The following is a 14,639-nucleotide window of genomic DNA, read 5'->3' on the forward strand; positions in this document are numbered from 1 at the left end:
GCGAGCATGGTTTGGAGGTCAATGTGACAAAAACGAAACTTATGGCTTTTAATCCCCATCCCAGTTTTAAATCCAAAATTACTACGAATGGACGACCCTTAGATGTGGTGAACACTTACTTATTTAGGTATTCACATCTCAAATAAGAACTCTTGGAGTAATCATATAGATATAGCTACATTGAGGCATAGGCAACTATCAGGTGCTATTAGTTCCGAGCACAGAAAGTCTCTGACGAAACCTGTTAAGCCTGCTTTGCAGGTATATGAGGCAAAAGCTCTTGGCTCTGCACTTTATGGTGCCGAGTTATGGGGCTTTGAGAAGGTGGCTGCCTTACAAATCTCGGAAAATAAGTTTTTCCGGTCGATAACTGGTGTCCCGAAAAGCACTCCTTTATTGCCCCTCAGGTATGACTTGGGTAGAAAATCGGTCACAGATTTGGCCAGACTTCGACCAATCCTGTCCTGGAGGAGGCTCTGGACCACGCCTGAGCTTTCACATTATGCTGAGGGGTTTTTAGATATTATTAGAGCGGATACGTTTCATAAAAACAGGTGGCTTAATTCCTTGAAAGTAATTCTGAATGACCTTGGAATGGGGTTGTTTTGGTCAGATCCAGCTGGATCAGTCTTCCCTACAAAAATAGTCTTAAAAAAAATCTATTGGGAAAAGGTAGCTTCCCGGGGTTGGACTAGCACTAGCTTAGGTTCTATGACTGAAGGATTTTTAGAGGCTAAGTTGTATCCTTCCTTGGAATCTTACTGGGACTGTATAACAAGGCCAGGTGACCGAAAACTCCTATTCCAATTGAGAGCAGGTTCATTGCCTCTTAGATCTTTGACTGCTAAATGGGTAGGTGGCGTAAATGTTAGCTGTCCTGCTTGTGGCTCCGCTAATGAAACTACGGGTCACTTCTTGTTTTCTTGCGCTGCTTATCTGGATCCAAGACGTGTATGGTTAAAACCAATGTGCAAGAATTTAGGGACTACCAGTAGTTTAGCTGCCTTGCGTATTCTATGCACTAGTAGCGAGATGTGGATATTAATAGCAACTGCCAAATACCTTGGATGGGCATGGTCGATCAGACAGAGACTGCTAGTCTCTTGACTATTCTCTGTCTGATATACTGCATGATTAAACTGGACAGAGACTGCTAGTCATTTGTCTATTCTCTGTCTAGGTAAACTATCCGTTTAAATCCATCCATGATATTTTTTCAGGAAACTGTAAGACTTAACTTTTTTTTAACTTTTAAATGGTCAATTATTGACATATGATATTTTTAAATCTTGGATTGTAAATTGAGTCATGAATTGTAAATAATATGCTTTTTTATCTCCTTTTTCATTGCAATTGATTGTTAATTTAATTGTATTTTTAAATTGCTTCTGCTTTTATGAGTGAAATCTCGAATAAAGCATATTTGACTTGACTTGACTTGAAACATAAAGAATAAACTTACTACCAGCTTAACTTAGGTGTTTTCAAAGTTTCCTCATGAACAAGTAACACTTGGGTTGCGTTAAAAGGATCCTCACTCACAAACCTTGTTGGTGAGATGCTTCATGATTGGGCTCCCACTCTGGGTGCTGAGTGCCCCCAGGGTGGGAACCCAATGATGAAGCGTGTCACTAACAAAAAGTGAAGCTCATTGCATACTCGTCCTTATTAAATAGGGGACCATGGTGTACAACAGTATAGCCACTACCCAAAAATACACACCCAGCATAGCACACTGCTCTAATTGAAAACTGGCAACTCACATGTTACCATAACCTGCTGTTGAGGTAAGAGTCATGTGTCCACGGCATATTTTTGGATCTCGGCACCCGTCTTGGCAAGAGGCACTGAAAAATGTGCCACTAAAGGAATGAAGGGGCTGTGGGGGTGCGAGTAACAAACACCCATGCGTCGTACGCCTCTGCCCTATGTGTCTTTAAAACCTGCCAACACCAGTACTTCTCGCTTTTCCTTCCTGTCTAGGGTGAAAGAGCACTCCAGAGCCTGCATGAGAGGGAAGGTCTAGTGTGTTCGTGTGTTCGTGTTTGAAATATGACATGCGGCAGGAACTCTTGGCCCTCTCTCGTTGGGTCGAAATGTGTGTTAGGTCTCGCGTAGGCAGTGCATGTGCTGTCTCTTCGAGACATGCTGTATCTACTCTGTGGGCTTTTATCACATCCATTGCTTTTCATTCATTACTTTCTAAATTCCTTTCTTTTCATTGGTGAAACGTTGCTACTTGTCCCGCCTTTGGGTGCATTTTTATTTTCATGTTGACTGCCTTTGTGCAGCGCACTTTTTTCTTTGAATTGGTCCCATGCCGTTTATTGCTTGGCCCCGGCTCTCCTTCCTGTCCTGCTGCCCGCGGCCCGGGGCTCCCGTGAGCTACGGAGCGCCCCGGGGCCGCCCCAGAGAAGAGAAATCCTGCGTAGCCGGTGAGTGGGGTCCGGTGCTGGTGTGTGTGTATGTGTATGTGTGCGATTGCGGCGGCGGCGGCGGCGGGGGGGAGGGGGGTCTTTGTATGTGTGCGTGCGTGTGTGTAGGTGCGCTGGTGTGTGTGTGGGGGGTCTCTGTGTGTGCGTGTAGGTGCGCTAGTGTGTGTGTAGGTGCGGGGGAGGGGGGGTGTGCCTGTGTATGCGTGTGGCTGTGTATGCGTGTGGCTTGTGCGCATGCGTGAGTGTGGGTGCGCGTGCACGCAGCTGAATCCAGCCGGAGAGAAGCGCGTGGCAGTTTCTTGTCCTTCATTCCCCCGAGTCAGCTAGCTATAGTTCTCCACCTGGACCGCATCCTTCGGATGCGTATTCCCAGGCTCGACCTAAAAACGTCTCCATCCCCACTATGACCTCTTGGTTTTGGGGACCACTACTAATTTAGCAGAGCTGAGCTTAGATTACAAATCGGCACATGCCAAGTGAAGAATTGATGAAAATATGAAGGCCTGGATCTGGCGTGAATTCTACAGTTTGAGACCGCTGTCTCTGCAGTGGTTCAGAGCATTTGTTAGAGGCGAGCAGTTCCATGCTGGCGGTAAAGTGCGTTTGGCTTTAATTAACCCGATAAACCTTCTTTGCCTCAGTGTGAGTTTCAAACTCATTATCCTGCCCACAGACTGTGAACACCCTTTAATTAAACTTGTGGTCGTCAGACTTTTCACAGTTGCAGACCTCGTTAGAAGCATATTTTAATGGTGTGACCGATCACTGCAATTGTTTTATTTTCTCTTCTGTGGTCCCTTATGCGTTCTGCTATTAGTGGTTTCATTGGACTATTTACACAGCGCTCTGCAGCTCGGTCAAAAACGAGACACAAAGGGAATTTATTGAATCTTACTGACCATTTAAGACCCAAGACCCCAGCTGCAGCTAAATGTATTGGAGGTATGTTGTGCCCTTCTGAAAATCATGCAGTGTATTCCTAGCTCACTGGAAAGTTCTTTCTTTTGCGTACTTTCAAAATGTCTTGAACCACTCCTGCTGAAGCTGCGATCTGCAGTCTCTGATTTGCTGCACCCTCTTATACTTGCTCTAGTCCAGGGTGTACAACAGGGACATGTCTGTGACTCTGACTTGGTCTATATTTCGGCGAAACATTGTCTTATGTTCTGACACATTGTGATGCTTTTAGGGTCCCTGGTCTTCTATATATCTTGTCTGTGGTACCTGTTCTATGTGGTGTTGTAGCACCCAAGATAATGTGCTGAATGGCTGAATGCTTGTAAGGTCGCAAAGGTGACACCTATTGGCTATGCCAATGCTTGTTTTAAACATGGGCACAGAAAACCCAGTGGGAACCATACATTCCCTCAGAAGAGAAATAAAATGCCAGATTTGATTAGCTCTCTCAGCGCATCAGAAGGAGACACTTATTTCAAATCTAATCCAGAAAAGAAACAAGTAGTATTTCCACCTACACAGTGGTCTCCCATACTCTCAAGAGATGTAAAAGCAGAGCATGGTCTACACTCTACAGGAACATATCTCTGCTACTCCTCAAAGACTAAGTCGAGCAGAGCATTTTAGGGCAGCTATTAGTAGTATCTAAGTCAGGTTATGTGATCCTCTGTCCTTCCTGGGTTTGACCATGAAGGTTTCCTGAATCTTGAGGTTTCAAAAGTAGGTACAGCATGAAGAGGAGGTTGAGAACGATACGGAGAGGGACGTTTATTAGTCCACAAAGTATCTCAAGATAAATTGTAGGTACAGCTAGAAAATAGGCACTTCCAAGTCAAAGAGATGTTCAAAGGCAGTGGATTATATTTTGCATTCAATTTCTATTGCCTTGTGCACTTGTCTTTCGGTATGCTGATTCTCATGACACAGATCTATTAGAATAAAAATTAGCTTAACTGTATTTCACTGGAAAATGCTCACTATCCCGGTTGTTAAATTACAATTGCCTCTTTTGCTTGAATCAGGACCAATGTGGCACGTTCCCATTGTGTTTTGTACTTGTCTGCTGCCGCACAACACATGCTCCCATTTGGCCTGATTCACACCAACCTGCCTTTCATCAAGGAGTAATTAGTAGAGAGTTCCCCAGGAGATTACCTTCTGCATGTATGCATGTAAATGATATTATCCAGGTGCCCCCATGACTGGAATGGGGAAAATTTAATTTTCAATTGAAAAGCTCACATTTACAAAAAATCTCATTAACATTTTAAGAATTTCATTGAGAGACCACATGCAGTAAAAGTCAAGTAATTGTAAACTACAATCATGCAATTACAGCATCGTAAGCTTAATTTTTATAGAGGTCAACTTCTAGCATGGCCTTATGATGCTGTATGCTGAGAGTCAAAGCCTGAAGAAAATATTACTGCAATCTTTCCACTGTTTTATTGGAAGGTTACTGTTGGTGGCAGTTTTCTTTGTTGGTTTTATTTGATGAGAAATATTAGACTAAACCACGTGTTTGAAAATGTGTTGCCTTCTACTGTGAATCAAAAAGTAGTGTAGAGGAAATGTAAACCTAAATGTATGTAAATGTCATCAGATAATTGACATTTCTAAAAATCTGGTCAAAAGATTTGGAGAATTTATATTACAAATGTCAGATTAGAGGCAGTATGGCCTGAAAGAAATGATCATTTGGAACAAATCCATGAATAATAAGGATATTACTTTCAAAGTCATAGACAAGAGTGGAGCAATTGTATCAATGTACACTAGTTTTTATCCTTGCAATACTTTACAAGATGTGTCTGATACCAATACATACACTGCATTGGACAACAATCCTATAATGAATTACGTGCCATTTTCTGTAAGACCACCATGGTTTCATAAGTAGCTACCAAAGGAGTGCAACATGCTGTCTCAGTATAATGGACTGGCAGGGATTATTTTAAAGAAGTGTGCCGACTCCCATCAGCAATGACGCTATCTCTAGAGGCCAACTCTTAAAGAAACCTTAAAAAGCAATATACCACAGATAACCGTTGCTGCCATTATACACCGGGATTCCAACCGGAAATAGGCAAAGCAGGGAGAATTGATCACAGCTCCGTAATCATCGGACCAGAGGAAAAAAAAAAAAAGAAAAACCGGCTGACTCAGTGAGCCCAGCTCAGCAGGTACCAGAAAGCTCTCTTGTTTTGGTTCCCAGCCCTGGCCAGATCAAGCCTTGACACCTGCAAGACTGAGGCATACCAGTCATTAAGGGAGGGTGGTGTAGGATCTTTCCATTTTTTACAGGTCTCCCTTCTCGCCAATAAGATGAGTAAAACAGCAAATTCTTGGCCGGGCTCCGGGCCCCATCCATGACACCAAAGATTACAAGGGAGAGCTCTATTGAGATTTGAAAACACAGCGAGGACGTAAGTGTGTTACTAATAGCATCCCAAAATGAGGCCAGGCAGGGGCACTCGAAAAACATGTGCGCATCCGTGGCAGCTGCTAAGCCACACCTTGCACAAGCGACAGAGTTACCTTGAGAAAATTTTGAGAGTCTTTGTGGGGAATAATAGGCTCTGTGTAGAGTGAAAAGATGGTTCCTACATAACCAAGCAGGCTTTACGATATCCCACAGTACCTTGCACGATGTACGCCACAGGTCTTGCAGATTGTGCCCAACAAGTGTGGGACCCCACAGCAGTTCCGATAGTTGAAATTCACCATCCACTTCTTCCTGAATCAGATTATACCATAAGGAGATCTCCTTTTTGGCCGGAGGTTTGTCTAACAGTAGGGATTCCAGTTGACTACCACCGCCAAGTGGAAATCTACTCCCACAGGAGGGCTGAGAGATGTAGGAGTGAGCCCAACTAACAATCTGCATGTATTTAAACCTAGAGAGATTTGGCCCAATTTTATTTTTTAAGCATTCCCATGGGAGCAAACATCCTTCCACGAACAGGTCACCCCAAACCTCTAACCCTGCATCTCTTAAAGGAACCACTAAACTATCTCCCAGCCATGCAGGACTCTCAGGAAGACCCCAGAGAGGTGACCTGCTAGAGAAGTACCCCAACCTTGTTGATATCCTCACTGTAGCCCAAGTTTTTGCCAACCCCTGCAAAACCTTCAATTTGATCTTCTTAAAGAATTTGGGATCTCCAAATTTAAACAGGAACCCTGACTGAGCTACACCTTCCCCTTTAAGCAAGGCTGAAAACATGCTCCTGATGCCAAAATCCGGGGGCATCTTTAATAGCATTCGGGCATGGGAAAGTTGGAATGCCCACGCATAGATTTGCAAATCTGGAGCTGCTAGCCCACCTTTCTCCCTGCGTCGCCTACGTTTCTTCCAGGCGATCCTAGGGATACGTTTATACCAAATAAAATAAGTAATTTCTCCCTGTAATTTTACTAATAAAGATGAATCAAAATAAAGAGGATTAGTATTAAATAAAATAGCCCACTTCCAGTATGGGGAGGGGGCTGGAAAATTATTGGCCTGGAAGTCCAAAACAGACCGGGTCCGTAACAGCATTGATTATATTACCGCAAACAATGTGACATGTTCTTCAGATGACTATATTAGAAGTTTGTTTAGAGAATTTTTCCAAAACATTTACCATGAAGATAAAAAGATCGAAACTGAGTATATTGAGGCTTGGCTGAGAGGAATCTCTCTCCCGGCACTCTCCCCTGAACAGCGAACATTCCTCGATAGCATCATTACAGAAGAATAGGTTAGGGCTGCGATCCAAAGTAGTAAGAAGGGAAAGGCTGCAGGACCCGACGGTCTTCCAGCTGAAATTTATAGGTGCCTGGAACAAGAAATAGCACCCTTTCCTACTATTTTATTTAATCAAATCCTACAGGAAGGTGTATCACCCCCTGTATCTTGGGATAGTGCAGCAATCCCTCTGATTTTCAAACCAGGGAAGCCAGCCTCATGTTGTAGGATCATATAGGGCAATCTCAATATTGAACTTAGACTATAAGATCTTTGCTGCTGTTCTTGCGAAGAGGTTGGGTCTAGTGGCACCCGATATTTTACATCGTGATCAGAAGGGGTTTGTCAAGGGCCGTCAACTATATGAGTTGAAATATGACTTGATAGGGGCCATCGACATGGCAACATTGGACTCCCTCCCTCTGGCTGTTCTCACATTGGATGCTACCAAGGCCTTCAACAGGGTAAATTGGCTATACCTGTCGGGGGCCTTGGCTAAGGTAAACATTGGTGAGGGCTTCCGCCGAGCTGTCAGTCTTCTGTATTATCGGACCCTTTTACCATCACAAGGGGGACGCGGCAGGGCTGCCCTCTTTCCCCTCTTCTTTTTGACCTATATATAGAGCCCTTTGCTCAGCGTTTGAGGGAGGATACTAACATCAAACTCTTTATATATAGGGGATGGGAAAGGAAAGTGGCCCTGTACGCCGACGATATTCTGATTTTTTCATCAGAAATACGTACTGCATTTCCAGCAACAATTAAGTTGGCTCTGGAGTTCGGGGAAATCTCAGGATATGAGGTTAACGCCTCCAAAACTGAGATGATGGTTTGGAATGAAGATGTCTGTGATATAAACAAGCAGCCTAGTTCAAGTTTCCGATACTTAGGTCTCAATGTTGTTAAAGACATTAATCAAATTGCTATAACTAATTTTGCTGCTGTTGCCAAAGATTGTCGCAAACTTATGCGATCATGGGCGCAACGTCCACTATCTTTATTGGGTAGAGTTAATCTGATTAAGATGACTATCTTACCTAAAGTTTCTTTTTTATTTTATACTATTCCTCATTTTCTGTAAGACTTTGTACTATGTTTACAGCATGAAACAGACTGATGAAGTTGTCAAGAGAGTCATGCTACAAGAGAACCTAAGGAGTCCACAAATCAGCTTCTTACATTAAGTGGACAAGGGACTTTTTTATCCGCCTATCAGGCCAATAATATTGTGTTTGGGTATATTTTGTAAAATATTGGAAAATACATATATCACCATCTACAAGAGATTGTTCAAAAGTCTTCATATTTGAAAGACATCACACAGTTTGTAAATACCCAGATGAACATTGCAGTACCTAAAGTCCCAACAACCATGTTATACAGTCTTGATAGCAAGTCACTGCATACATCTAATTCATGCAACGAAAGACTGGATTCTATGGATTGGTGCTTAACACTTGAAGTTCATCTTGAGACAATCCCGGTATTTCCAGAACGTTTACATTTTTCACAATACTAATGATACTTTGAACATAAAAACCATTTAAACCTCACACTTAATGATTCATTCAAGAGTTAATTCACCAGCACCATGTTATACACAAATCTTCATGGCTAAATCTGAGCAAAATAATATATTGCAATCCCTTTTGGCAGAAAATGATTATACTTTATAAAAGTTTTTTTTTTTTTAAACAGAGTTTTAAATAGCCCAGGCTTGACCCGTACCAGGTATCAGAGAGCTTTACATAGCACCAGTTGCATTACATGAGGACACGTTAATTTTTGTTAGGCACATCATTGATGACATTTTCATTCTTTCGGGTTGGAGATAAACAACAACGAGTGGCCAACATCAATATATTAGAATGTATAAATTCATGAATATATATTTCAGTTCAAATATTTAAATGTATCGAGATTACATTCCTAGATGTATGCAAGTGCATTATTCAAGGGCAGATTTCTACCAAACTCTACAAAACCCGCTGATCAGAATACCTCATTGTACTACGCCAGTTTTCATCCCAAACCTCTGAAAAGCAACTTGCAGAAGAGCCAGTTGACGAGAGGTAAAACAAATTACCAGGAGTCACATTGATTGCAATAAACAAATGTCAACAATGTTGGGGACGTTTCAGAATACCCTGGAATATTTTACTCAAAGTGTGGAAGAAAGCAGCAGACAAACCCCACCCAGCATCAAAAGGACAAAAAAATGGTTTTTGTTTAAAAAAATGTTAATGTCTGCCATATGATCAAAAGGATAATGCTTGAATAAAAACTAAAGCCTAAACATTATGAGCTCCAGATGAGGGACAAAATATAGGGGCACAATTCCATGATAAGCCTGTTCGAGCTGCTGTGCAGACATAAAAAGGAATGAGATAATACAACCCACATCTGGTTAGAAGGAAATCAAAGATAATACTGATAGCTGTGATACCAAAAGCTCTATATATTTGTTGAAGTGGCCCCTTGGGAAAGTGTATGTCAAAATTGTTTTTGTTTAAAACGCTTTTACTGTCAGCCATAAGATCAAAAAGTCAGTCCTTATGTTCAGGGCTCTTACTAGCAATAAACTTGATTTTAAGGACTATTTTAAAGATCTATCTGTATTTGCTGATAACACACATCAAAATATCAACAAAATGGCACGTAAAAATGAAATCTAGTACATTATCAGCTACACATGAGAGACAAAGTACGGGGGCATAATGCCTAACCTGTTCAAATTGCAAAGCGGTTATCAAAAGGAATGTGATAATGCACCCCACAACTAGTCAAAAGCCTAAAATCAAAGGTTATGAATGTGATACCAATAACTGCAAAGTGACTTATGTGAACTGATTGACTTAATTCTAGTGACCACTCAGAGAGATTTTGCAAAGTGAAAGGCTCAAAGAGCTTCATTGAAGCTCACTGTTACTCTACAGCAACGCCATCTCTCTGTGCAGAAGTAACCTGTTCTAGGATAGAGCAGCAATGGTATTGTGAGAGACTGCTACTCTGTTCCTAGTCCTCAGCGTGTTCCAACACCTCAGTGAAGTGCTCTGAAGGCATCCCAGGATGGCTTCACTGGTGGTCTGGGGATTAACAAACTCATCACTGTACTTAGTGGGGTCATTGTCAAAATATAAAGGATAATCTACTTGAGTACTCCCTACAAATGTTTAAAAGCCCTTTAAGAAGGCTACTAGACTGGTGAAGGTCATTACGGAGTTGATCCATCCAGACCAGTCTGGATTCATGCCCCGCCACAACACAGCCCTAAATATAGGGAGACTGCACGGGATTCTGGCCAGTGCATCACATATACACGAGCCAGCAGTCTTTTGTCATTAGATGCCACTATAGCCTTTGACAGAGTTGAATGGCCCTAGTTGTTTGCGGTCTTGAGTAAATTGGGCTTTGGTCCGGAGTTTATTGGGTGGATCCGCCTTTTGTCCTCGACCCCCCCGCTAGAATAGTGGTGAATAACCACAAATCCACGGATTTCTCTCTGGAACGCGGAACGAGACAGGGATGCCCTCTCGCCCCGTTACTGTTCGCTTTGGCGCTTGAGCCGCTCGCAGCCTGGGTGCGATGGGACAGGACGATTAGAGGACTACGATGGACACCATACTGGAAAGACAAGATATCGCTATACGCGGACGATATCCTGCTTTACCTTACGTCCCCCCGAGACTCTCTGATTAACTTCCTAGATGTCCTGGCCATTTTTGGGAAACACTCGGGATTCGCCATTAACTGGATGAAGTCGGTCCTCTTCGTTATTAGTGGGGATCCACCTGACGTCCCGAGCTATTGGCCCCTCCGGACGGAGTCGGTGGGCTTTAAGTACCTGGGAATATTTATGACCAGAGACTCGAAGCTACGTTATGAGAATAATCTGAAACCCCCGTTGGTTCGACTTCACTGGGATGTTGAGAGATGGAAGGAGTTGCCGCTCTCATTGTTGGGACGTGCGACTCTGTTTAAAATGATGGAGCTGCCCCGGTTTTTATACGCGCTTCAGAATGCAATGTATCCGGCGCCTCCCTCATATTTTAAGGATAGAGTCTCTTCAGCGACGACTCCTTTGGGAGGGCAGGCCACTTATTGCTTACTCCAAACTCACACTGCCTTGGTATGATGGGGGAATTGGCTTGCCTGATCTCCGTAAATACTACTGGGCCACCCAACTGGCGTCGATTAATCATGCAATTTACGGGTCACCCCTGGACCCCGGGTATGCAATGGACCGGGGCTAGATGCCTGGGCATGATTATATGAGAGCCCTCTATACTAAGTTTGGTAAGATCTCTCTCCGGCAGCTCACGCGGTTCAGGTCTGGCACGTAGTCAACAGGCACCTCAAGTGGGAGGGGAGAATCACACAGGCCACTCCCCTATGAAGCTCAGAGGGCTTGGGCAATCTGTGGAAGACAAAAGGCTTTGGCCGATGGGACCTAATTGGGATTTCAAGAGTCAAGGATGTCAGGGGGAAAGATGGGATCCTCTTGTTTGAGGCCCTGCAAAAAAGTTACCAATTAAGCGAGAGCGAGAGGTATAGATATCTCCAGATCAGACATTACCTACAGACGAATATTCCCCGGGGCACTACACTTCCTGAGGCTTCCCCACTCAAAGATCGAGTGTTAGATGGGCATCTTCCCACTAAAACCATTTCACTGATCTATAGAAAACTGGTCAACCACATGGAGGATCCGCTAGTGACACTTCGAGAGCAGTGGAGTGCAGATGGCTTAGGTATAGATGATGAAGATTGGAGGGAGGCGGTATCATCTCCTAAAACAGTGGCCATTCAGATGAGGTTGCGATTAGTGCAATTGAAGATTCTACATCGGTCCTACGTGACGGGGTCTCGATTGGTGCGAATGGGGTTGGCTGAAGATGAGAGGTGCCGAAGAGGATGTGGAGAAATTGGCACATTTATGCATGTATTGTGACACTGTTCAGAGGTGCAGTCCTATTGGATGAAGATACACGAGACGTTTCGTGAAGTACTAGGGGCGGATGTGCAGGTGGAGGCCCGACGTTGTATTTTGAATGTCTGGGAGCCCTCTGACCTCACAGCGCATGGGAAACGATGGGTGACGCTCGCAGGTATGATCGCAAAGCGTAACATCGCGCAACTTTGGGGTGCTACTCAGGGGCCCCAACTGGGGAAATGGATGGAAGATCTCGACTAGAGAATGTTTAGGGAGAGATCGGTATATGTGGCTAGGGGTCGCCCTGGAACATGGGGGAAAATTTGGGGCGCCTGGAATGGCTATAAAGGTGACATTTGTACCCCTCCGGTTGCACATAATGACGTTGTGGCGTCTGAGTCTCCATGAACCCACAAAATTCGATGTATCCATTGTGATGGTTGGTGCTATATTAGTGATTACTGTAAATTAATCTGTTGTCGCCTGATGTTTGTTAATTGCCTATCATTTTTATTTGTCAATAAAAAGATTTAAAAAAAAAAAAAAAAAGCCCTTTAAGAAAATTATTACCTATCAAGGCTATTCTAAAGGGGACTCCAGTTTAGACGTACTGCTTGATTTCTTAGAAAGTTTTTCTGCTGTTTGCCATACTATTAGCTGCTGTGTTGGCCAGGGAAAATCATGCTGTTTCGATTAATCCTAGACTTTGTTTTGAGTGTGGGAATGGGTTTAATCAATAGTGAATCAAAAAGCTCTCCTTTCACAGTATGATCAAACTAACTCATATTCATATTTACTTTAAGTAAACAAGGTCGCTTGAGAAAGAATTGATAACATTTAATTAAACACAGAAGTTATTTACCTGCTCTTGTACATCTTCAGACTCAGAATTAAGTAACTGAATGAAAATGGGAACAGCGCCAGTCTCAATTACAACTTTGGTATGTAGAAAGGTTCCAGACGCAATATTTGTCAATGCCCAGGCTGCTTCAAACTAGAAATAGGAAAAAAAGACAAGAATAACAGGTCAACAATAGAACAAATCAGTCTTACAAGCATTAGCAACCTATTTCACTGTGCAACTAATTTGACTTTTAAATACCTGTTATTATTTAAAATATCTGCTTCTATTGCCCTGTTTGTGAATGTAATAGTTCATATAACAACAATAGGTCGTTTAGGATCCAATGTCATAGTCATTTACCCTGTGCTGCCGTTTCAACATGCTGCTTGGCTGTTACACCCAAAAATCAGGGTTGACTCTTGAATTATGGCGGAGCAGTGTTGCCCACTGCTGGAACCAGCAGATGCATGTAAAATAAAATGACAATGAAGCAATTAATAAAACTGCTTCATTACCATTTTGTTTTACTCCTGAGCTGCAGCTGAGTCTTCAGGGCGGGGTCATCTGCAATAGTATGAGTGGTGGGCACAAGGCATTGCAAGTGTGCGTGTTGTTTTGGCTGGCTGGTTTGGGACAGTCAAACCGGCATGCGCATTTGGATATCACCAGGCAGTTTGTTGGAGAGATCGGCAGGGCTCACGAGCACCAGGCCGCTCCGCCCAATCCCGATGCTTTTCTTATGGTGGTTAATACCAGCTTGAGACCAGCATCTGTATTAATGCAAGGGAGTCTGTGTGTGCATTGTTGGGAGCTGTAGAAGCGGCTGCCCAATATCAAAAATATATATGAACAAAATGTGTGTAGAGAAGGACAAACTGAACAAGGAGCACATCTGTTTCCTTCTGCTGATGTACATTTCAAATCTTTCTTAATTTACATTCAAATAATCACTTAGGAGATATTATCTTTTAATAGTTACTTATTTTTTTAGTTAGTGTTGTAATCATCTCATGGTAGCGTGAGGCAGTCCAATTCTATTCGTATTCACCTGGCGCTTCTCACATAACCATCCTGTTCCATTCCGTTTACATTGTTATGTCTGAAAATGCGAGGTCATTTGCTGCGACTTATCTATAGTATATGACACGTCCTCTGCTGCTGGGGACCTTTTATCTGAAATATAGACTTTATTTAAGCCACCCTACTTCCAAGAGCCTTCTTCTATTCGGCGACAAGGAGACTTGGTCCTCAACTGTGGTTTTTCAACCACCACAGAGATTTCATTCAGCACGTTGCATTTACATTGGCTCCATGTGGCTGCTGTCGTCTTCAATGACATAATCGCACTTTGCGATTATCTGAGGATATCAAACCACGGCAGTCTCTCGACAAAGTGTCATTTTAGTGGATAATTCGACGTTTCAAACACCTCACTAGCACCCAGCATCGCTTAACACTGCTACCTTGCTGCGGAAGCGATTTTGTGCAGACGTCTGCCGTGAGCCATCCGGCTCCAACAAGACACTGTGCCACCATTTTGGAAACAGCCTTACAAGAAACGCAGTTTATTTCCTATTCTGTGCGGGCCTCACCTAATTTGTGTCCCGTTTAACAGTGTCCATTCTAGTATTTGAGCCTCTTCAGTGTGCTATTTACCCGCTAGACATCGCTGAGTGAATGCACAGGCTCATTCTGGAGCCCGTTTTAAACTATATTCTTGTGATCAGGTACTGTTATTCA

The 14,639-nt window shown here is 43.1% G+C and overlaps 1 protein-coding gene across 4 annotated transcripts in view; it reads right to left on the reverse strand.

The window, feature by feature from the left end:
• The window catches only part of LOC147707956 (importin subunit alpha-6), a 395,564-nt gene that overhangs the window by 279,745 nt on the left and 101,180 nt on the right, over positions 1-14,639 (reverse strand). For all 4 annotated transcript variants that reach the window (XM_086926751.1, XM_086926753.1, XM_086926754.1 and 1 more), the window contains exon 6: positions 12,918-13,049. In XM_086926751.1, coding sequence (XP_086782877.1) covers positions 12,918-13,049 — 132 coding nt within the window. The remainder of the gene's footprint in view (positions 1-12,917; positions 13,050-14,639) is intronic.

Source organism: Lissotriton vulgaris, chromosome 6 (genome assembly GCF_964263255.1).
Source record: "Lissotriton vulgaris chromosome 6, aLisVul1.2, whole genome shotgun sequence".
Taxonomy (NCBI): Eukaryota; Metazoa; Chordata; class Amphibia; order Caudata; family Salamandridae; genus Lissotriton; species Lissotriton vulgaris.